The sequence below is a fragment of the Lactuca virosa genome, chromosome 9 (assembly GCF_052849685.1).
Source record: "Lactuca virosa cultivar CGN04683 chromosome 9, Lactuca_virosa_CGN04683_v6, whole genome shotgun sequence".
Lineage (NCBI taxonomy): Eukaryota > Viridiplantae > Streptophyta > Magnoliopsida > Asterales > Asteraceae > Lactuca > Lactuca virosa.
In genome coordinates, this window is record NC_136434.1 from 146,743,254 (window position 1) to 146,768,045 (window position 24,792).

At 41.7% G+C, this 24,792-nt stretch overlaps 1 protein-coding gene across 1 annotated transcript; it reads right to left on the minus strand.

Moving 5' to 3' along the window:
* Positions 1-5,105: 5,105 nt before the first annotated feature.
* Positions 5,106-7,585, minus strand: LOC145136780 (tubby-like F-box protein 10). The gene is made up of 5 exons (XM_079070896.1): positions 7,330-7,585; positions 6,596-7,041; positions 6,421-6,508; positions 6,202-6,337; positions 5,106-6,091 (listed from the first exon to the last, which is right to left on the minus strand). Exons 2-5 carry the CDS (start codon positions 6,950-6,952, stop codon positions 5,347-5,349), a joined length of 1,326 nt encoding a protein of 441 aa, XP_078927022.1. The 5' UTR covers positions 6,953-7,041; positions 7,330-7,585; the 3' UTR covers positions 5,106-5,346.
* Positions 7,586-24,792: the final 17,207 nt, after the last annotated feature.

The window sequence follows — 24,792 nt, forward strand, 5'->3', positions numbered from 1 at the left end:
GACAGCATAAGTGACAAGATTTCTTTCTGTAATGGGGGCCCTGATGTTAGTGAGCAAGTTGGAAAATAGCTTTGATGCGAGAACAATATACCATGATAGTCACTGATAACGATATTGTGAAGTTCGTTATCAAGTTCCAACACTTTTGCTTCTTTATTTTCCCAGAAAAGATATTCAATGGTTTTAGCAGTAGAGTCGTTTTTGGAGAAGGGTTTGAGATAACCTACCGTATAACCATTGGTTGACAATAGAGTTCACTTTGCACCATTTTTTATCAGCGGATTTGTGATTAGTGTCGTCTAGATGATCAAAGACGGAATACCTAATGCAGTGGGTTTTGAAAAAAGCTCTCTCTAAGAGTTGTAATTCAACCAATTTAAATCCAAAATGAGAGGGACATAGGATTTGATATTGGTGATTCCATATATATTGTCATTGGTCATGGAAAAAGAAGAAGAAAATAATAGTAGATGAGAAACACAGGGAGATGTCGACCAGAAGAGAAAAACAAAAGGACCGGCAGGAGTAGGGTTTAGAAAAATGGTTTGATACCGGTAAACTATTTTCCCATCATGTCAAATATTCATCAACATCAATATATAATAATACAAATATAGACATAGGCTACGGACGCATGGGCAACTAACACAATGGGCTTCACGACAATTAAAATACAATATATAAATATATATGTCTAACACATATGTTTATGGTTGTATCTCTTGTTTGGAATGAGTTAATGACTTCAAAGGACATTCAACTGTTTTCCATGTATATATTTTGTTACTTTCCTTTTTGTAAACACAATTCCTCAAACTAAATTTGTTTGTTTAAGGGTTTTTGACATAAAACCCTTCAATTTTAAACAAAAAACCGGTTATGCCCACAGTCGGTTTTTTTTTTTTTTTTTTTTTTTTTTTTTTTTTTTTTTTGCCACAGATGCCTCAAATACCGAAAACTTTGTTCAATTTTGTCATTTACACTAATTTTACCTTCTATGGCCGGTAGCGCCCATGGTATTCTTCTTTAACACAAAGTTGCACATCACCACCACCACCACGCTCTGCCATCACCACCACCATCTGGCACACACCAGCACCACCATCTACCACATACAAACCGTCACAACCATTTCCTGTCATCCATTGCCACCCAACGCCATCCTTATCCCTCCATCACAGCAACCCTTCACCACCCTTAACCCACCTTTACCACACATAACCACCAGAATCCATCATCTTCTTCACACCACAACCCCACCATTAACCTACCTCTATTTATATCGTAAAAAAATGAAGCACAAGACTCACATGGTATCAGTTACAGAAAAGCTCTCCTTGAACACAATAATATGCAGCATCTCCCTCAGTTCTTTCTTCAGCCCCCAAATCAGCTTGCTCCTGTTCTTAAATGGAAATAAACAAGATCAATCCAAAGAAATTCATAAGTTTAGAAAAGGAATTTGCATCAGAAAAAAGGGTTGCTGTGAATCATAATCGCACACAATAATTGCAAATATGAATCACCCACTAAAAGCCCTCATTGGAATCAAGCCCCCGAATAAAATCTCCCACTGAAAACGAATGTTTTGTTTTTTTAACCTAATCTGATCAATTTGTGGTAAACCCCCACAAAGACGAGGGCTTTAGTGTGTAGAACGGTGATCAATGGTGGCTTTGAGAGGTTTCTGGAGGAGTAGAGAAGTGGTGACGGATGGTCGGAAGTAAATGGTGGTTTAGAGAGTTTTCGGTGGGGTGGAGAGGTGGTGGTAGAAGCTCATTTGGCATCTACATTCTATGTGACTAAATATTGCATGTACAACACAATTCCTCAAACTAAATTTGTTTGTTTAAAGGATACTGTTATAACTAAATATTGCATGTACTTGCTTATTTGCCATCTACATTCTATGTGACAGTTGTTTTTAACCTAATTAATTTCTAACAAATATGAATGAATCTTCTAATCATCTATTTTTTTCTTGCGACTTAACAACGATAATTCGGAGCAAGGTGGGTTTTTGGTGCAATTTACAAGTCCCTATTGTCTCATTTTTTTATTGAAAGGTTTTGGTTCATGACGTTAAGGTTTATCAAAGATATTTTAGAAACTATTTGTCTCACTACTTCGTGGGTCATTTGGTGATAACAGGGACTTGTTCCGTAAAAATAATAATAATAATAAAAGAAAAAAAAAAAAGAAAAAAAAGAAGAGTAATTTGTTCCATGAAGTTTGATAAGTCGATTTTTTGGGTGTATAACAGGAGCAAGAAGCTAAAACGACAGGTTGGATGCAATGCCTTACCCTTTCTTTTTCCTTATGTATTGTTTGTTTGTTGAGGTACTTGCTGGGCCGGTTCAATAATTTATACCGTTCAAAAAGAAAATTGCTAACATATACATAGACCTGTCAATGGGGCGGGTTTGGAGCGAATCACCCTTGATCCAAACCCGTTTAAAAAAATAAAAACATGACCCGTCCCGCTCCAATAACCCTCAGGGTCTTGAATAGTCGAATCCATACCCGTATCCAACGAATCAACGAATACCCGACCCATTAACCCGACCCTTTTATAATATTAATTTTTCATAATTTTTATGTGTTCCACAAAGTAATATTTCTCAAAAAGATAAAATGTCTACTTAAACAAGATGTACATTAACTAATACTCAAAGTCCAATACAATAAAAATCATATTTTACTTAGACATCGAATGGTATATTTTGTTGTCATATATATATATATATATATATATATATATATATATATATATATATATATATATATATATATATATATATATATATATAATGGTGCGGGTTATAAGTGGAGCGGATCGACAATGATCCATACCCGACCCATTTATTAAAAGGGTAAATGGGTATGGATCGTAAACGGGTAAACGAATCGAAAATTACAATCCAAACCCGTAAAATTCTTACGGGTTTGGAGCGAATCAGGGTCAAAACCCGCCCCATTGACAGGTCTACATATACACGATGTTGTTATGCTATAGGCCGCAGATAACACCTTTTCTTACTCTTTTAAACCAAATTGACAATATTAGTACAATATTGATTGAAGAAGGTAAATACATGTCTTCCTCCTCTTATCTACTCCTTCCGTCCCAAAATTATAGTTCATCTTTCATTTTTGGTTTGTCTCAAAATAATAATCCACTTCTAAAAATAAATAATATTTTTACCAAAATACCCCCTCATTATTACTTAACCAACTAAGTATTTAATAGAACATTAAATGCAAAATAAGGACAAAACTGTCATTTTATTGTATAAAGTCAGTGGTAATTAATGTTTCATTAATCTGTGTGTTTTTTGTCTGTGGACAATAATTTTGGGACGGAGATATAGAGGTGCGCTCTCATATCGTTGTTGTAAGGGTGTGAAGACTTGATCAAATGTGTTTGATCATCCTAATGGAGCACTTAGAGGCATATGAAACATCACAAATCCTAATTGAGCACTTGGAGACACATGAAACATCAAGAATCCTAATGGAACACTTGGATGCACATAGAGCATCAGGAATTCTAATGGAGCATTTGAAGGCACATGTAACTAGGGATGAGCAGCGAAACTGGGTACTCGCTTTCGGAACCGGAACCGCCTATCGGAATCGCCTTAAGTGGTTCCGGTTCCGGTTTTCATTTTTACGGAACCGCTACCCGCTATGTACCCGTCGGAATCGATATATATATATATATATATATATATATATATATATATATATATATATATATATATATATATATATCACAATCACATACGTTATACAGTATCCTCCTAAATAACATCAGTTAAAATTATAGAATTTTAAATAGTTTGTTTTGAACCTTTAAATGTCCATATATAATTTTCACTTTGAAATTAAACTATCTGTTTTTAAAATGAATTTATAGATAATAGACATAAATTACTGTTAGTTTCATGTTAAATTCTAACTCATAGAAATATTTGTTTAGCTATGACTTCAATTCTTTGAATGCTAACTCATAGATATAGTTTTAAATGTTTTAAAAATTCAACAAATTTAACGAACTGAGTACCCGTTATTGAAACCGCTACCCGCCGGTTCCGGTTCCGGTTCCAGATAATTAAGGCGGGTACCCGTCTACGCTCATCCCTACATGGAACATCAGGAATCATGATAGAGCATTTGGAATTTGGGATGGAGCATCTGGCAGAAGAGTAGAGCGTCAGAAGATGCGTCATGCATCAAGATGCGCCACCAAGGATCAAGGTGAGCCACCAAGGATCAAGGTGAGCCATTAGCGGCACAAGGTGCACCATTGTTGGATAAGGTGTTCCACCTTATGGCCATGATGCACCATCTAGGTGGTCCTGATGAACTATAGAGTGTTGATGTGTTGCTTATGTGCTACTTGAAGGAGGATGTGTCACCAATGGATATTATGCGGTTGTTTGGTGTCGAATCCAACAAAATAAATTATCAAAATATGATAAAAGAAAAACCAACTTAGACACACTAAGGATTAATACGATGAAAGTAAGGTTCATGTCCTCGTGGAAACAAATTAACAAATCATACCAAAGTTGTTCAAAATTAAGATCAGTCACTTAAACGAAATAAAAGCAATGGTAGTTTGCTTTTAGAAACTACTACTACTAGCACGAAATGTATTAAAAATAAAACATTACAATATAAATGTTATCTTTTGTTATACTAGCAGGAAGTGTATTAAAAATAAATTCAAATAATAAAAAACATTCCAACCTAATGGTTATCTTTTATTATAATTCAAGTTATGATCATCAATAATAATTATGGTGCAACCAACTTATAAAAAATAAATTATATTGACATGTTACTACCTCAAAACGAGTCCTAATAGGACCTTTTCACAACAGGTGCATTTGACTACATTTGACTACAAAGGTCTGACCGAGCAAAAATGTTGCACTAGAAGATTTGATACAACTTTGTTTAAAAAAAGTTGTCAATTTTATTAAAAAATGCAAAATTAATATTACTTTTTACCGTTTTGGCTTCATTTACGACAATTTCAATATCGAACCAAATAAAGAGACAAAATCCAGAACATAATTGCATATAAGCCGACAACATTAGACTAAATCATATAATACCTCATAAAGATCATTTAAAACAGAGTCCAAAATAGCATCAGGAACTCGTCCATGGCTGCACCCAAAAAATGAAACTTACAAAAATAGGCAACATACTTTCAAGCTTTGGATAACAAACAAGAACACCTAAGTTCACATACGCATATGTCCGGACAACCGTTATCATCCAAGGGTACACAAAGAAAATGTTAAAACTTTTCAGGGTTCTTTTCGTCTTTTTTTATTCACAAGCTAATTTGGTATCAAAGCTGCTTAAACATATTGCAAATGCTTGAAATGCAGATAAAGGGTACCGATAATCCATAGTGAACATATCTTTACCAACTTTCCCAAACTGCAAGATTACTTTATCATGCTCCGGATGAGAACCCGAACCACCCGCTGCCGCTGCCGGTGGCGGCGGCACTGGCGGCGGTTGGGCGGCGATGAGTTGAAAGTTCTTGACGGAAGCAATTGTCACCCGTCCCCTGAAATTCAAACACCAGCACTGCAACTGTTCGTGCCACCTAGGCGCTTTGTTTTTTAACACCAAGGGCATTTTCGACTTTTCACTCTCGGGGACATCAGATGATGTGGCGGCTCCGATGATCTCGGAGAATCTTGAAGAGCTGAATTCGGTTGACCGGTCAAGGGATTTTGAGAAGGAAATTGACCGGAAGGAGTCTTCTAAGGAGGAGGAGGAAGGAAGGAGGAGCTCCGGTTGACCGGGGACTGAGCCGCCCGGGTCGAGTGATGAGGCGGGGATTGACTGCATGATGCAGTGCATCCTCCGTGGGCCCCGCGTTCCTAACACGTTGAGCTCGTAGGTGATATGGGCGATGTTGTAGCTGCCACTTGGCACTTTTGGGGAGACTTTTTTGGAGTGGAATCTTCGGCTTGATCTGCCAGGTGGCGGTTGTGTATTGGTGTTGAAATGTGGTGGTTGTGTGTCGTATATTATGAACTTTGTCCCAAGGAAATTTGATCTGAAATATTAACAACGATATAAAAATGTTGTACTTTGAAAAAAAATTAAAGTAAAATGATTTAATAAAGAAAGAAATGAAAGTATCTTGCTATTATTTCTTGTATTTACCTTAGCTTTCCTATGTAAGTGCTGCTTGATCTTGAAATGTTATCAGGATCCATGGATATGACATACTCTGTGCATGTAGTTCTTCGTGTTCTTTTTGCAGATAGCAAGAACTTTCCATTTTCAACAAGCAAAGCAGCTGTATAACCAATGAGACATTTTGTGTTAACTTTATAAAAAATGTGTAATTTTTTATTTTAAATATTATATGTCAATGTTTACCTGGACTAAGACAAAGGTAAAGATGATATGTCAAGTTGGATTTATCCCTTTTGATGAAACATTGAATAGTGCCATCGCGAGATCCCGGCTGAAAGTGAAACGAAAAAATTGTTGGAAATTATAGAGAAAAAAAAAATACTTAAAATCGTTACATCAACAAAAGCATCTCACAAACCTGTTTCAGGGAAACCGGAAAAGTAATCTTCCCACATGATTCCGGAGTTCTAACGATCTCCTTACACATACTCCTCCAAGATCTACAAACAGCCGCACAAGCAACCACATGTTTTCTAGCAGGCCAACTGCTTTCACTCTCTTCCAATCTTTTAATCACATCAAAAAGAAGCTCAGGTGGGAGATTAGCCCATCGACTGTTTTGAATCACAAGAGCCGAATGATTATTATCACTCAAATCATTAACCGAACCCTGTGATTTCCCTCTGTTATGCCCCGAAAGCCTCACTTCAAAACCGCGCCTCGATAAACTCCCAATTCCATCCCTCACATCGCGAACTATGCTTCTGAAAGACATTAATTGCAAACCAAAGCACGATTTCTTTTTCCCACTGAAAAAAAGCTAAGATTCCATCAAATCTGAACTGTATTAGCCCCAATCAAGATCTGCAAAACCCATGTCGAAAATACCATCAAATTGAAGCTGCTAATTTGCATTTTGAAATCAGAAAGAGCATAAATGGAGATGTAAGAAATATAAATGATGAAAAATTATGTTTTTTTTTGTAATTTCGTGTTAAGTGATTCGAGAAAATCAAACACTAGATCCTGGAAGTATCTTCAGACATCACTTAAAAGTAAAACACTTTACTTTTTACTTCAAAAGGCGAAATTAGGGCAGATGAGAATTACATGTAATATAACCAAAATATGATGGCAGATTAGAGATCTTACCTTTGGGAGAAAAGTAGACCTTGAAACCCTTGAAGATGATATGTTAGGTCTGATAATTTTAAGAAGATTTTCTCATAGAACTTTCTACAAACAGGTGGAATGGAAGATTGAAGAAGCAGATCAGAAAGAATAAAGGGAAATTTAGGTCAGACCTCGAAACAAATATATATCACAGACACACACGCATGCTCTCGGTCTGAATCTCTCTCTGCTTCGGACTCAAAACGAACATTAAATCCAGCTCAACAAACCAGGGGAAGGTGGAAGGGGTGGAAAAAGTCTATGAATATTAAAACATTTTACTTTAGCGTCAGTTACTAAACTTCCCCTCAACTGATGCTAAAAGACATTTTTAGTACTCCAACTATTTCTCTAATTATATTTCTTAAAATGTCCCTTCATCAATTTGTTAAAAGGCTCGACGACCATAAACAACTTATAAACTATAATGCTATTTCTATTATTTATATATTTTTCAATAATTGTCAAATTGCATTAATAGAACAATATATACATAGTACAAGATACAATGGGATATATCGGGATGGGCTAATCTAATACATGCAACATATACAATACACGAGACATATACATACACCAATACACCCCCGCAGTTTAAGGGGTCCCTTAGTGAAGATATCAGTGTATTGAAGGCTAGAAGGGACATGAAGCACCCTAACTTGTCCAGTGGCGACTCTGTCCCAAACAAAGTGAATATCAATCTCAATGTGCTTCGTACGTTGGTGTTAAACGGGATTAGTCGAGAGATCAATTGTACTGAGACAATAGTGGCATTCGAGGAGGGAAATGCAGTTCTCGTAAGAGGTTCTAAATCCAATAGGTTTTAGCAACGACGTTGGCGACGCCTCGATACTCGGCTTCGGCACTGGACCTATAAATTGTAGCTTGGCGTTTGGACGACCAGGAAATGAGATTATCACCCAGATATACACAATATGTCGATCGGCAAGAAATAGGACAACCTCCCCATTCTGCATCAGAATAAGCAATCAAACATCTGGTAGAGGATGGGTGAATATGAAGATCATAATCCAGGGTATCCAGTCTATGGCGTAGAATGTGCTTGAGAGCATGGAGATGAGGCTCTCTGGGGTCATACATGTATAGAAAAATCCATTGAAGTGCGAAGGAGATGTCCGATTGAGTGAAAGTCAAATATTGCAGTTCACCTGCCAGACTGCGATAGAGAGTAGGATCGGCAACCGGAGCACTCTCATGGGCCATCTTTAACTGAGATTCAACTTGGGTAAGGTAAGGGTTACATGATGATATATTAGCATGATCCAAAAGTTCCAAAAGCATCTTGACTTGTGTCGTGTAGCAAATATGCCTAGGAAAAATAAGATAAGCCTCCCAAATCTGTCATAGCAAACTCCAAGGAGAGCATGGAGATAATACGCTGGAGAAGCATTATGGTGGTGGTCGTCAAAATAACACCATCAATGTACATCAATAGATAAGTGGCATCAGTCCATGACTGAAGAATAAATAAAGATGAGTCATATTTGCTATGCACAAAGACGATCATGGTGACAATTGCAGTGAATTTGTGGAACCATTCTCTGGGGGGTGTTTGAGGCCGTATAGAGACTTTTGAAGATGACAAACGTAATCCGAGTGATCTGGGTCATAGAAACCCGGAGGCTGATGCATATAAGCAATCTCACTAAGTTGGTCATGAAGAAAGGTATTCTTCACATCCAACTAATAAATCGACCAATAACGAGAGGCGGAAATGATGAGAACTGATCTAATGGTGACGGTTTGACAATCGGGATAAAAGTCTCGTCGTAGTCAATCTTGGGGAGTTGACTCTTTCCGTTTGCAACCAAACGGGCTTTGTACCTATCAAGAGAGTCATCTGCTTGGTATTTCTTTTTAAATAACCACATTGAACGAACCACATTAGCATCGAGAGGTCGCGGAACAAGAACCCACATTTTGTTAGAAATAAGAGCATCAAATTCATCTTGCATGGGAATGGTCCAGTTATGGTCATGAAGGGCATGGAGATGAGACTTAGGAATTCAGAAGTCATTGGATACGTGAAGGTTGAGACGAGAAATAGGTTTTGAGATATCGCTTTGAGACCTTGTAATCATGGGTTGAAAAGGAGGAATGTGACATATCGTCAGGGTGACCCAAAAAGGGGGTGTTGTTTTCAAGGAAGGATCGAGAGATAGGGGGTCTAGAGATAAGGGTGGGGATGGTGCGTCGACATGGGGAGAGTCATGAGGAGGAGTTTGACTAGTAGGACCGGAGTTGGTGGTAGAGTTAGGAGCATAATAGGTGATGTTGTTTTCAAGGAAGGATCTAGAGATAGGTGACATATCGTCAGGGTGACCCAAAAAAGTATAAGGTGGGGGTTTGTATGGAGACATGGATTTGAAAGGAAAAGAAGACTCATAAAAAATGCATGACGGGAAATAATGATCCTTCGAGAGGAAAGGTCAAGACATCGGTATTCCGATGCTAGGAGGGGTACCCAAGAAAAACATACGAGGTTGAGCAAAGTGTAAGTTTATGAGGAGGAGATATATGTGGGTAACAAAGACATCCAAAGACTTACAAGTGATCATAAAAGGGTGGTTTGTTAAAAAGATTGGAAAATGGTATGTCATTATTAATAGAGGTGGATGGAGTGAGGTTGAGAAGGTGAGTGGCCATATGAAGGGCTTCAACCCAATAGGTGGGGGCAGGTGAGCTTGAAATAGAAGGGTGTGGACACCCGATTCCTGGTACGTATTTAAGAATTTCATGTATTTCCTCTTGGACTCGACGAGTTGGTGGCCCAACTCGTCGAGTAGAGTCGTGATCCGCGGGAAGTTTAAGTGGCCTACTCGACGAGTCAGGGGACCGACTCGGTGAGTAGGAGCTGTTGAGTGAAACCCTAAATTTGAGGGTTTGCACCATATTTAAACAACTTATCTCAGCCTCCATCATCCCTATTGCTCCCAGAAGGCATTATCTCGAAACCCTAGCCGTTATTAGTGTGCTTTTGAGCCTTGAGGTGTTACTTTGTGTGTTTGAAGCTTGAAAAGAAGGAGGAGGCTTGTGAGATCAAGGGGGAATCAGGAAGATCCAAAGCTTTAGGCACATTTCCAGCTTATTGGAGGTATAAAGCTTAACCTTATCTATTATTTGTGTAGATCTTGATTTTGGTCCATTGTCCTCCATTTTCTAAGCCCTAGTGAGGATGTATTCGGGATTTAGTGTAAGGAATGAGTTTGTGCTTCATATCTAGGGCTATTGAGGGTTTTTATGGCATAAAGGCGCCCACCTTGTTGCCATAAACACCCCATGCACCTAGTAGACCACCTTTTATGGCTTTTTGGGCCAAGGACCCCATGCATGTGCATCAAGTTTGGAACTTTACGTGTAAAATGGACATTAGGAGGCCAGATCTATGGTTTTGATGTGTTAAGACCCATTTAAATCGATTGTATAGTAATGGTCAAGGATGAACTCGACGAGTTGTTCTTGGGACTCGACGAGTCAAGGTGTAATGACCACCAAATCATTTTCTGTAGAGGGATCAGATGATAGGGTGGAAAGTCCCTCAGTTGTTTAGGCTCATAAAGGACCTGGGAATCATGGGACTCGACGAGTGGTTAAGCAAACTCGACGAGTCCAAGGCAATCTCCCAATCTTTGAAGATGGACTCGACAAGTTGTTCATACAACTCAGCGAGTCATAGAATGGTCACCTTCTTATGAGGGCGATGAACTCGGCGAGTCGGATGAAGATGGTCCTGATGGTATGATTGAAGGAGAACCCGTCGAGTTCTTGCTAGACTCGGCGAGTAGAGACGGGGGTTGGTTCGAGTTAGAGGAGTATGGACTCGACGAGTTGGTAGACCAACTCGGCGAGTCAGGTCAAATGGATGTTGACTTTGACCAATGTGGACTTTGACTGAATTGAGTTGACCCTGGTTTGAGTTGCATGTTCGATTTGATAACTTAGAAGGGTTGTCGTGTAGGGATTGAGGAGTCGAGGGGAGTCGACTTTCACGCCGAGGACATTTCAGACACTACACGACATCGAGGTGAGTTACCTTCCAGTAGAAGTGGGTCTAAGGCACCAAGGGCGGCCCACTGGTAATTATTTAGTTGAGATGATTGTCTTTGTGATAATCATCTAGTTTGCTTGTGCTTGATATATGTGTATGCTAGTATGCTATGTTATGTGAGATAGTATCAGTAGGAGGGGACTAGTCCCCGATTCGGTCGCTAGGACCAATGGGTAGGTCGGACACCCCAGATATGTCTGACAGCATGATTATGATATGATATTATATGCTAGCGGTAGGGGGTGAAATAGTCCCCGTATTCGGTTAAGATAGACCGGAGGGTAGGTCGGCACCCCAGAATAGCCTGACATGGGTAGGTCAACACCCCAGAATGGCTTGACATGGGTAGGTCAGCACCCTAGAATGGCTTGACATGGGTAGGTCGGGCACCCCAGAATTGCCTGGCATTATGTATGTGGTTTTGTTATGTGGTATGATGGGGGAACTCACTAAGCTTTGTGCTTACAGTTTTAGTTTTGGTTTCAGGTACCTCTTCATCCAAGGGGAAGGAGCCGGCAGTGTAGCAGCGCATCATACACACACATGATTACCGCATGAAGTTTCTGGGATTGTACTCTTGATTTTCATAACTCTTGATATTGTAATTTCGAAACATGACGTTATGGTTTTTATAAGTTGATGTAACCTTGACAATGTTTTGGTACACTATTTCATGAGGTACTTAATTTAAAAATGAAAATTTTAGCCTTGAAAATTGGGATGTTACAAGTTGGTATCAGAGCCTTGGTTTGAGGGATTCGGACACACCCTCGGGGGTGTCTGAACTCAAACCGAGGGCTTGAAATATGTTTACAAAGAAATAGTTTTTCTAAAATCAAAATTAAAGAGTTTTGAGAAAGAGCGAGGTGTGTGATGCGTGCGACCGGCCGAGCTCAAGTAAGTTTTCCCCAAGATACCCATACGTTTTATGTTATGTCATATGAAATGAGTATGAGAACTGCATGCTAGATTAGAGCTAAGGATCTAGGAAGGATGCCTTGTATGCCTGTTATGTGTTTATGAAAACTGCATGCTAGAATAGGGCTAAGGATCTAGGAAGGATGCCTTATATGCCTGCTATAGGAGCTCATTGAGCCGTATGTTAGAGCTGTTAGGTAGCAGTGAGATAGCTTGATTAGGTTATGCTTGGATTGGTTACTCAATGCATGAATGCTGCTTGCTTTGTGCTATAGGGGTTCTGGCTAACTTTAACTAACTAGTAAGCGAATATGTAATAGTATTCGCAAGCTATTTAGGGTAAGGTGGTAGGGACTCCTAATGCAACTGATGGCAGAGAGTAGGTCGGAGGGTGCCCTAGGAAGGCCTAGGATGAGATTAGTTGGAAAGGGATATTGGTTAAGGGACTTGGTGGAGTTGAGGCAATCCTTGAGGAAAGTACGGATAGATGTGGAAGGTAGTATGGGCGCGTACTACTGAAAGCAGAGGATCCGTACTCGAGTCAGGGAGAGCCGAGATGGAACCAGGAAACTTGGGGAGTGTGAGACCTCTCGGGAGTATGTATGATCCTGACGTTTACGTGTTTATTTTCAGTATGGTGGTCACATGGCATGGAGCAGGAGGTTCGGGATCTGGATCAGGATCAGGCTCGGGTGCAGGGTCCGAGCAGGTCGATGACGGACTACGCGAGTTCATCGCATCTAAGATCACTAGAGGTATCCTTGAGTCGACCCCTATCATTTTCAGGTCGATCAAGGAGGGGATTATTGAGTTGATGGAGGATCGCCTCCAAGGGTTAAGGAATGACTCGGCATCCAGCCAGTCGGGTACGCACACATTGTCCTTCAAGGACTTCAGGAGGAATGGTGCGTTGGACTTTCACGGGGTGAAGGACCCCATTGCTGCCAGGAGATGGATCGCAGACATTGAGTCTGCGCAGTTGACGAGCTTCTGCCCGGAGGGGTCGAAGGTCCGCTTTGCTACGGGATGTTTGAGGGTTAGAGCTATAGAATGGTGGGAGTCAGTTGGTGACTTGTTCGGAGCCCCAGCCATCGAGGCTATGACTTGGTCAGATTTTGTGACCAGGTTCGGGACTGAGTTTGCGCCAGTTGTGGAGCTTCAGCAGCTGGCCAGAGAGTTTCTTGATATGAGACAGACGGCCGAGACAGTGGCGGAGATCACCGCCAAGTTCAGGGAGAGGGCCTTGTTGGTACCTCAATATGCGGGGGATGAGGAGATGCGGAAGACCCGCTACCATGATATGTTGAGGGCTGATATCCGGGAGCATGTCAGCTATTTAGCCTGCCCGACCTTGGAGTCCATGATTGCCAGGGCGCGGGAGAGGGAGATTGATTTGGAGCATCTCAGGAAGAGGAAGGCAGAGACTGAGCAGGTTACAAGGGTTTCGGGGAAGAAACCCAAGGGATCCGACATTAGGTCGAAGGGCCAGCCGGGCCAGAGCCGCTGCAGGAAATGCGGCAGGCCGCATGAGGGAGCTTGTAGAGCGGGATCGTCAGGCTGCTACAAGTGCGGCAAGACGGGGCACTTTAGCAGGGATTGTACTGCCCCCACCCCCACAGTTCAGACATCAGACCTGATTTGCTTTCATTGCAATCAGAGGGGCCATAAAAAGGCCAACTGCCCTAGATTGTCAGCAGTATCAGCAGCAGCGCCAGTGGTGGCGCCGACTCCAGCGACAGCACGAGTTGCGGATGGCTGGAAGGTCAAGGCAGAGGCTCCAGTGGTGCAGAGCCGAGCATTTCAGTTGACAGCCGAGGAGGCATGCACCGCACCCGATGTGGTGATGGGTATGATTTCTTCCTTATGTTCTTATTTTATGTCGCTGTGATTTTGATATGTTAAATGTATGCTCTATTTAGGATTGTTCCATGTGAACGGTATCCTAGTTCAGGTGTTGTTTGATTCGGGCGCTACCCGATCATTTGTCTCTCTTGCGTTGAGCAAGAAGTTTTCTAAGTCCTCGGGCATGTTGGATTGCCCTCTAGAGGTCGAGATTGCAGATGACCGGTCAGTACGAGTATCAGAAGTTTTTAGAGACTGTGTTTTGAGACTGTTCGAGGAGCGCTACCTGGTAGACTTGGTTCCCATACCTTTGCGGGGGAACAAGGTTATTATAGGTATGGATTGGCTAAGCCCCAATGGGGCGGTGATCGACTGCGCGCAGCAGTTGGTGCGGATCAGGACCCCAAGTGGGGGAGAGCTGGTGATTCAGGGCGAGGGGTCACAGCGAGGGCCAGCTTTATGTTCAGCAGCGAGGGCTAGGCACTACCTTCAGCAGGGTTGCGCAGGATATGTCGCCTACGTTATGGATACCCGGGAGGCCGGTAAGGCGACGGTGGGCGATGTGCCAGTAGTACGAGAGTTCGCGGATGTATTTCCTGAGGAGCTGCCTGGGATACCTCCGGAGAGACAAGTAGAGTTCAGGATCGACCTAGTCCCTGGTGCGGCTCCGATAGCCAAGGCATCGTATCGGTTGGCTCCTCCTGAGATGCAGGAGTTGTCTACACAGCTGCAGGAGCTGTTAGACAAAGGATTCATTAGACCGGGCAGTTCGCCCTGGGGAGCCCCGATTTTATTTGTGAAGAAGAAGGACGGGTCGCATCGGATGTGTATAGATTATCGGGAGCTGAATAAGGTAACGGTGAAGAACCGTTACCCACTCCCGAGGATAGATGATTTGTTCGACCAGCTTCAGGGAGCGTCTTGGTTTTCCAAGATAGACTTGCGGTCAGGATATCACCAGATGAGGGTCAGAGAGGAGGATGTGCAGAAGACTGCTTTTCGGACTCGGTATGGCCATTACGAGTTCGTGGTGATGCCCTTCGGGCTCACCAACGCTCCTACCACGTTCATGGATCTCATGAACCGCGTGTGCAGGCCGATGTTGGATCGGTCCGTGATAGTTTTCATTGACGATATCTTGGTTTATTCCAAGACGCAGGAGCAGCATGAGGAGCACTTACGAGAGGTGTTAGATACCCTGAGGAGGGAGAGCTTGTATGCCAAGTTCTCCAAGTGCGAGTTCTGGTTGCGCGAGGTACAGTTTCTTGGGCACCTTGTCAACCAGAACGGGATATTGGTTGATCCGGCCAAGGTGGAGGCCGTGATGAGATGGGAGGTTCCGAAGTCTCCATCTGAGATTCGGAGTTTCCTCGGACTGGTAGGCTATTATCGGAGATTTATTCAGGACTTCTCCAAGATAGTCGTACCCTTGACCCGACTGACAAAGAAAGGCGTTGTTTTTTGCTGGGGGCCTGAGCAGCAGGCAGCGTTTGAGGCATTGAGACAGAGACTGTGCGAGGCGCCGATCCTCACCCTGCCCGAGGGCGTGGATGATTTTGTGGTATATTGCGATGCGTCCATCTCAGGGTTGGGCGCGGTATTGATGCAGAGGGGGCACGTTATCGCTTACGCTTCAAGGCAGCTGAAGCCTCACGAAGCGAACTAACCGACACATGATTTGGAGTTGGGGGCGGTCGTCTTCGCCCTCAAGATTTGGCGACACTACCTCTATGGGGTCCGTTGTACCATCTACACGGACCACAAGAGTTTGAGGTACCTCATGGATCAGCCGAATCTGAATATGAGGCAGCGTCGGTGGTTAGATGTGGTGAAGGATTACGATTGTGAGATCCTCTACCACCCGGGGAAGGCCAATGTCATGGCCGATGCGCTTAGCCGCAAGGCAGCGCCGATCAGAGACATATGCATGAGGATGACGGTGGTGACTCCTCTTTTGGAGCAGATCTGAGAGGCCCAGCAGGAGGCTATGAAGGAGGAACATCGGAAGAGCGAGTGTATTGTGGGACAGGTTTCCTCCTTCGACGATGATAGCCGTGGGTTATTGACGCTAAACCGCAGGGTGTGGGTTCCATACCACGGGGGTGTGCGCCAGGTTCTGATGGAGGAGGCGCACAAGTCTCGATTCTCGATTTATCCCGGAACGACGAAGATGTACAGAGATCTTCGCCCCGATTATTTGTGGCCCTGCATGAAGCGGGATGTAGCCTGGTACGTTGAGAGATGCCTAACCTGTAGGAAGGTCAAGGCCGAGCACCAGAGGCCTCACGGCAAGATGCAACCATTGGATATCCCTATGTGGAAATGGGAAGATATTACTATGGATTTCATCACAAAGCTTCCCAGGACCGCGCGAGGGTAGATTCGATTTGGGTCATCGTTGATCGATTGACCAAGAGCGCCCATTTCATTCTGATTCAGGAGAGCATTTCGGCCGAAAAGTTGGCCGACATCTACATCAGGGAGGTAGTGGCGCGGCACGGGGTGCCAGTTTCAGTGATTTCCGACAGGGACGTGCGGTTCACTTCGAGGTTTTGGAAGAAGTTTCATGACGAGCTGGGTACTCGTCTGCACTTTAGCACCGCCTTTCACCCGCAAACGGATGGTCAGAGCGAGCGGACCATCCAGACTCTGGAGGACATGCTGCGGGCGTGTGTTTTAGATTTTGGAGGTAGTTGGGATACTTACCTTCCGTTGGCGGAGTTCTCTTATAATAATAGCTATCATGCGAGTATCGACCGTCCTCCTTTCGAGATGTTGTATGGGAGGAAGTGCAGGACCCCAATATGCTGGGGTGAGGTTGGGCAGAGGGTCATGGGGAGTACCGAGGTGGTACTCAAGACTACAGAGAGGATCCAACAGGTTCGGAGCAGGCTTCAGACTGCTCAGAGTCGGCAGAAAAGTTATGCCGACAAGCGTCGATCGGACCTGGAGTTCCAGGTCGGGGATATGGTGCTCCTGAAAGTGTCGCCTTGGAAGGGCGTCATTCGATTCAGTAAGCGGGGCAAGCTGGGCCCCAGGTATATTGGACCCTTCAGGGTTGTAGCCCGGGTGGTCAAGATGGCATATAGCCTGGATCTACCCGCCGAACTCAGTCAGATTCATAGCACCTTTCACGTCTCCCAGTTGCGGAAGTGTCTGTTAGACGACTCGGCAGTGGTGCCCTTGGAGGATATTCAGGTGGATGACAGCCTGAACTACATCGAGCGGACAGTGGCGATCGTCGACAGGAAGTCGAAGGATCTGAGGAACAAGAGGGTGGAACTGGTGAAGGTGCAATGGCAGCACCGCAAGGGGTCGGAATGGACTTGGGAGCCAGAAGAAGAGATGAGGGAGCACTACCCCGAGCTTTTTCCAGATTCAGCAGCAGACTTCGAGGACGAAGTCTAAAATAAGTGGGGGAGATTTGTAGCACCCGATTCCTGGTACGTATTTAAGAATTTCATGTATATCCTCTGGGACTCGACGAGTTGGTGGCCCAACTCATCGAGTAGAGTCGTGATCCGCGGGAAGTTTAAGTGGCCTACTCGACGAGTCGGGGGACCGACTCGGCGAGTAGGAGCTGTTGAGTGAAACCCTAAATTTGAGGGTTTGCACCCTATTTAAACAACTTATCTCAGCCTCCATCGTCCCTATTGCTCCCAGAAGGCATTATCTCGAAACCCTAGCCGTTATTAGTGTGCTTTTGAGCCTTGAGGTGTTACTTTGTGTGTTTGAAGCTTGAAAAGAGGGAGGAGGCTTGTAAGATCAAGGGGGAATCAGGAAGATCCAGAGCTTTGGGCACATTTCCAACTTATTGGAGGTATAAAGCTGAACCTTATCTATTCTTTGTGTAGATCTTGATTTTGGTCCATTTTCCTCCATTTTCTAAGCCCTAGTGAGGATGTATTCGGGATTTAGTGTAACGAATGAGTTTGTGCTTCATATCTAGGGCTATTGAGGGTTTTTATGGCATAAAGGTGCCCACCTTGTTGCCATAAACACCCCATGCACCTAGTAGACCACCTTTTATGGATTTTTGGGCCAAGGACCCCATGCATGTGCATCAAGTTTGGAACTTTACGTGTAAAATGGACATTAGGAGGCCAGATCTATGGTTTTGATGTGTTAAGACCCATTTAAATCGATTGTATAGTAATGGTCAAGGATGAACTCGACAAGTCGTTCTTGGGACTCGACGAGTCAAGGTGTAATGACCACCAAATCCTTTTCTGTAGAGGGATCAGATGATAGGGTGGAAAGTCCCTCAGTTGTTTAGGATCATAAAGGACCTAGGAATCACGGGACTCGAAGAGTGGTTGAGCAAACTCGGCGAGTCCAAGGCAATCTCCCAATCTTTGAAGATGGACTCGACAAGTTGTTCATACAACTCGGCGAGTCATAGAATGGACACATTCTTATAAGGAAGATGAACTCGACGAGTTCAAGGATGAACTCGGCGAGTCGGATGAAGATGGTCCCGATGGTATGATTGAAGGAGAACCCGTCGAGTTCTTGCTAGACTCGACGAGTAGAGACGGGGGTTGGTTCGAGTTAGAGGAGTATGGACTCGACGAGTTGGTAGACCAACTCGGCGAGTCAGGTCAAATGGATGTTGACTTTGACCAATGTGGACTTTGACTGAATTGAGTTGACCCTGGTTTGAGTTGCATGTTCGATTTGATAACTTAGAAGGGTTGCCGTGTAGGGATTGAGGAGTCGAGGGGAGTCGACTTTCACACCGAGGACATTTCAGACACTACACGACATCGAGGCGAGTTACCTTCCAATAGAAGTGGGTCTAAGGCACCAAGGGAGGCCCACTGGTAATTATTTAGTTGAGATGATTGTCTTTGTGATAATCATTTGGGTTGCTTGTGCTTGATATATGTGTATGCTAGTATGCTATGTTATGTGAGATAGTATCAGTAGGAGGGGACTAGTCCCCGATTCAGTCGCTAGGACCAATGGGTAGGTCGGACACCCCAGATATGTCTGACAACATGATTATGATATGATATTATATGCTAGAGGTATGGGGGTGAAATAGTCCTCGTATTCGGTTGAGATAGATCGGAGGGTAGGTCGGCACCCCAGAATAGCCTGACATGGGTAGGTCAACACCCTATAATGGCTTGACATGGGAAGGTCAACACCCCAGACTGGCTTGACATGGGTAGGTCGGGCACTCCAGAATTGCCCGGCATTATGTATGTGGTTTTGGTATGTGGTATGATGGGGGAACTCACTAAGCTTTGTGCTTACAGTTTTAGTTTTGGTTTCAGGCACCTCTTCGTCCAAGGGGAAGGAGCCGGCGGTGTAGCAGCGCATCACACACACATGATTTCCGCATGAAGTTTCTGGGATTGTACTCTGATGTTCATAACTCTTGATATTGTAATTTCGAAACATGACGTTATGGTTTTTATAAGTTGATGTAACCTTGACAATGTTTTGGTACACTATTTCATGAGGTACTTAATTTCAAAATGAAATTTTTGGCCTTGAAAATTGGGATGTTACAAGTTGGTATCAGAGCCTTGGTTTGAGGGATTTGGACACACCCTTGGTTTTTGGGTTTGGACCCTATTTAAACAACCTTATTCCCCAAAGTTATCTCATTACCAGCTTCCATTGCCCCTTTAAGCTCTATCTCGAAACCCTAACCCATTTCTGTCACACCCCCGAACCAGACGACGGAAACGTCTGGGGGCTGGTGCGTGACTTCATCTTGAAATATCATTACAGTGAATATAAATGAAACATAACATCATCATCACCATGTAATATAACAACATTCATTGTTTACATTGAGTATTTTATTGAATATTACATGTCAGAATAGTCAGAGTATGTTGAAACAAAATATAACAGAATATCCATTAGTTTGTTTCGCTCAACCTGCTTCAAAGGTTTCCTGAGAATACAAGTTAATTTAAAAAGGTCAACATAAAAATGTTGGTGAGTTCATAAGTATATTTGAGAAAATGATTTGTATAATTTTGTAATCACAAGAAAATCCTGTATTTTCTTAAAGTAGTTTGGTATGTTTATGTCCGATCTTGTATTAATGCATGTGTGTTATTGTTTAATAGAATGCCAAAAGTGATAGAAGAAAATGTAAATAGAATGCCCCCAGACAACCCGATGTTGCCCGAAAAAGAAGAATAGATAATGTTGTCGTACCAACACCGAGGTTGAGTACCAGTGTTAGTAAGTTTCCGAGTAATCCAACATAAAAGAAAATAGTCTTCCGCAAACTTCATAACGTTAATTCCTCTAAGTGAGCCGTCATAACCATACTAAATAATGACAATTTTGCCTGTCTTGGCGTTTGTGAACGCCGACTGAAAAATAGAATAAGGTTATAGTCACCCTAGACCAATGTAGTCTAACTGTAGCGAACAGCTCAGGTGTGGGGTGTCATCCTCGTATAGATCTATATACAAAACCCCGCTCTCCCTCAAAGAGACTATGATTATAACTACAGGCTACGATCGAACACTTAGTAGGTGTCAACCGACAAAACTCACTAAATCCTTAATCGAATTTATGTGAAGATAAACGTATAAAACTCATTCCAGGCCCAACGAACCATGTAAGTGAGCCACTAGGGCATCGCTAAACATGTGAGTCATTTCAAAACCTAATATGAATGAGATTATATAATATGGGCCAAAAATATATGTAAAAGGACAACTAAGGCCCATCTCACATGTAAGGTAATTATAGGCCCAAATAGCACGCAAATAGTATACATGACCTATCAAACATATAAATGGGCCATTAAGGCCCAATAACCTAAAAATGATCAAAATTAATCCGTTTGTTAGTTTATTGTTGGTTTTGGTTCAAGTATTCACTAAAATAGCATAAAAGGCCCACTTTTGTAAAAATGACGTTCTTTGCCCAATAAGCCAAAAATTTACAATTAAGGCCCAATCTTAGTAAAAATAACACCTTAGTCCCCATTTTGTTCAAAACTTGTATTTATGGCTAGTTTTTGGTAGAAATAACACTTTAAACACATTTTTTTCAAAAATATCATTTTTGGCTTGATTTTTGTGAAAATACACATTTTTCTGGTTTTTGGCTTTTTTGACCTGGTTGTTGGAAAATTTGTAGAAAAATCATCGTAAGTCGAAATTTGGATCCGTAAATTCTGGAAGTTTGGAAAATTTGTCTACTTTGTTCACAATTTTACTCATAATTTTTAATGGCCTCTAACAAGTGTGAAATTGTTCACCTTCACAGGCTGGTCCGAAATTATTTCAAATGTGATAGGCAGTTTTGTAAAATTCTCCAAAAATTGTAGAAAAATCGTATGAAAACGTGAGAGTAGTCATTTTAAAGGTATAAACCTGAACGTTTTGCATGTAAAACAGTTTTGAAAAATATTATCATTAAGTTGATCAAAACAGTCTGAGATTGGACCAAAAAATTTCTGTCAAGGGCTGATTTATGAGTCTAGTTGATAGATCTTTGAACACAACACTCCTTTTTGCTATTTTAAGTGTATAAATCCCAGATCTACTAGTTTACATGTATTATATGTGATAAAACATACTTTTCTCAAGGTTTTCATGTAGATCCAAGTGATAAACTTAATATTCTTAACATATTTTTAGATTTATGAAGTAAATAGCACATAATCAACAAATAAATCATGAAAAACACACATATTCATGCATATACACATAGATCTACATAAAGCAACTTGTATTCTCCCCTAAAACCAAGTAAAAATCAAAAATAGGGGGTATGAACTCACCTTGGGGTGATGGATCGGTTTTGATGAAGGGACATGAGAAGATGGTGTTGTTTTCGGCCTTAGCAAGCTTTCCTTGTGTGGTTTTCGAGTTTAGAAGGTTTCTAAGAGTATGATCACAAACAAGTGTTTAGAAGGAGTGTTCTAACACAAAAATGAAGTTGTTTAGCTTGAATGTGTGATGACTTACCCAATATTGATGATCCTTAGTGAAGATCTTCTTGAAACACCTAGAGATCTCGAAAATTTGGATGGAAGGAAGGAGGATGTTCTTGAGTGTTTTGAGAGAGTTTTCTTGAAATTTTTTTGAGAGAATGAGGGTGGTGTGAGGTGTTTTGGCAAGGAAGAAGAAGAAGAGAGGAGAGAGGGAGTGAGGTGATGTGCATGGAGATCCTCCATGCAATAAAGAGGTGGCAAGCTCTCATAATTCCTCTAATTTCCCTTTATTTTTCTTTTTTTTCCTCATTGGGCCGAGAATTGGGCTTAAGATGGATGAAATTGAATTAGTTTGGCCCACTCTTGGCTTTGCTCGATTTTGTGAAGCCCAATAAATATGTTTCGGCCCATTGGGCCCTTAAGTGTATTTACGACCCAATTTGACATAAAAGAATGGATTTATAGCCTATTAGGGTTAATTGGATTAGTTATGGCCCAATAAGGCCCATTAGGGTTAGAATGAATCATTTTAAGTCCAATGGTCCAAAATGTTATAGGTTTATGAATGTGGTCCATTTAGAGCCCAATTAGAGAATCCTAGTCCATAATGAACTTGAGCCGGGATTTCTAGGGTTTCCAACCCTTATTTGAACATATGAGATGTATTTGAACGAGAATAGAGTATAGTATTCACTTAGAGTACAAGATATTACAATGGATGATGTTTACATGGGAATAGAATTTCCTAGCAAAATGCCAGTTGTGACAATTTCTAGATAGAGGTGATCCTTGTTTATGTTTTGGTGTGTGTTTGATGTATCTTGAAGACAAAGAAGCTCGGTGAAGGAGCATTGATAAAGTAGGAGCTTGTAGATCCAGGGTCCATCCATACTTTCCAGCTTCATAGAGGTATAAAGTCTTGACATTGGCTGTGACAACTCATTATTTTCAATCTTGTAAAAGTCAACCAAAGTCAACAAAGGTCAAACATATCTAATAAAAGTCAACTTTGTTGGTTTGTTAATTTAATAAAGTTAAATTAATAATGTTGGTATGTATAAACCTTTTAGTAAAGGTGTTGTAGAATTTAGAAGTTAAACCACCCAAAAACCGAGGATTCTCGCATACACCGAAAACCCTCGGATTGGCCTTCTCCTCGGACCGAAAACGGTTTTCAACCGAAAACCTTCGCATTTCCTTTATTCTCCTCACACCGCAAACCGTTTACGACCGAGAACCTCGGAGCGCAAACGCACGAGACCGAAAGCCCTTCCTAGCAGAAAACCTCCTCGGTGGGTTTCCCTTTTCGGCCGAGAACTCTAAAATATCTAGATATTTATTTGACTAAACCGCCACATATTTTCACCCATATATATATATATATATATATATATATATATATATATATATATATATATATATATATATGTGTGTGTGTGTGTGTGTGTGTGTGGAACCGAAAATATACCTTCATTCTTACACTCTTCAACCGAAAATCATCCCACACAACCGAAATCACCATCTTTTCTCTTGATTTTCATGTGAAATATGCTTGAATCTTCATAGGATTTTACTCAAATCATCAAGTGTTCTTGATATCAACCAAAAACACTAACCAATCTTCTTAGTTCACACCGAAAACACTCAAAATCACTAGTTTTCACCAAGAACACCAAGAACACCACTTGAATCATCAAGTGACCGAAAACCCATAGGTGACCGAAAACTCCTATCTCACTTACGGTTCATTTCTTATACTCCTATTCGTAAGTGATTCTTACATTTTAGGCTATTCCATAACATGTTTATCACTATATTCGCTAATTATATATATATATATATATATATATTGCGTGAAATGCTATTAGGACTCGGTTTTGTTACGGGTTCTAACTCGTGGAATTAACGCTGCTACACCGTATCTTCACTCGAACACTCACATAAGGTGAGTTCATACCCTTATGTTTTACCATTTTTAAATGCTTTTAGGGGGAGAACACAAGTAGAACACATAATATTTATGTTAACACTCACATGCGATTACAAACCATTCTTAAGGAATTAATGTTTTTCAAACTCTTAAATTGTTGTTTTTATCAAACCATGTTCATATTGTAACACCCCATTTATTAAATAAATAAATAAATAAATTGATGAGTGTATAATAGCCCTAAAATCCATAATTATTTAGCAAGGCGTTAGTTCTGGGGATTAAAAGTTATAAATTTAGAGGTTGGGGGTTAAAATTTGAAGTTCTGGGATCTATTTTGTAAAGGTTTTTAGAAGGCAGGGGGTGTTTGGTAAGTCTTGGACTTGTTATGAAAGGATTTTGAGAACCGAGGGCTGTTTGGTAAAAATTCGTACTTAAATTGTAAAGGATTTCAGGAGTGAGGGTAGAAAGGGTAAATCAAGGACTTAGTTTGAAAGAAGAATGAGAAGGAGGGACCATAATGGCCATCATGGGAATAAGTTGGAATAGCAGCGAGTATATAATCTATACGAGAACCCTAACCCTAACTCAAGGGTCCAGCCGCCATGTGTGAAGTCGGCCGCCACCACCCCCCTCCTTCGTTCACTGTTCCGATCAGTCGGAGTAGCCTGTCGTCCGCCGATGCTTGCTAACGACCGCCACTGTCGTGCCTTGTTGTCGACGACAACAAGAACCATCGGCGAAGCTGTGAGCGCCGCTGCA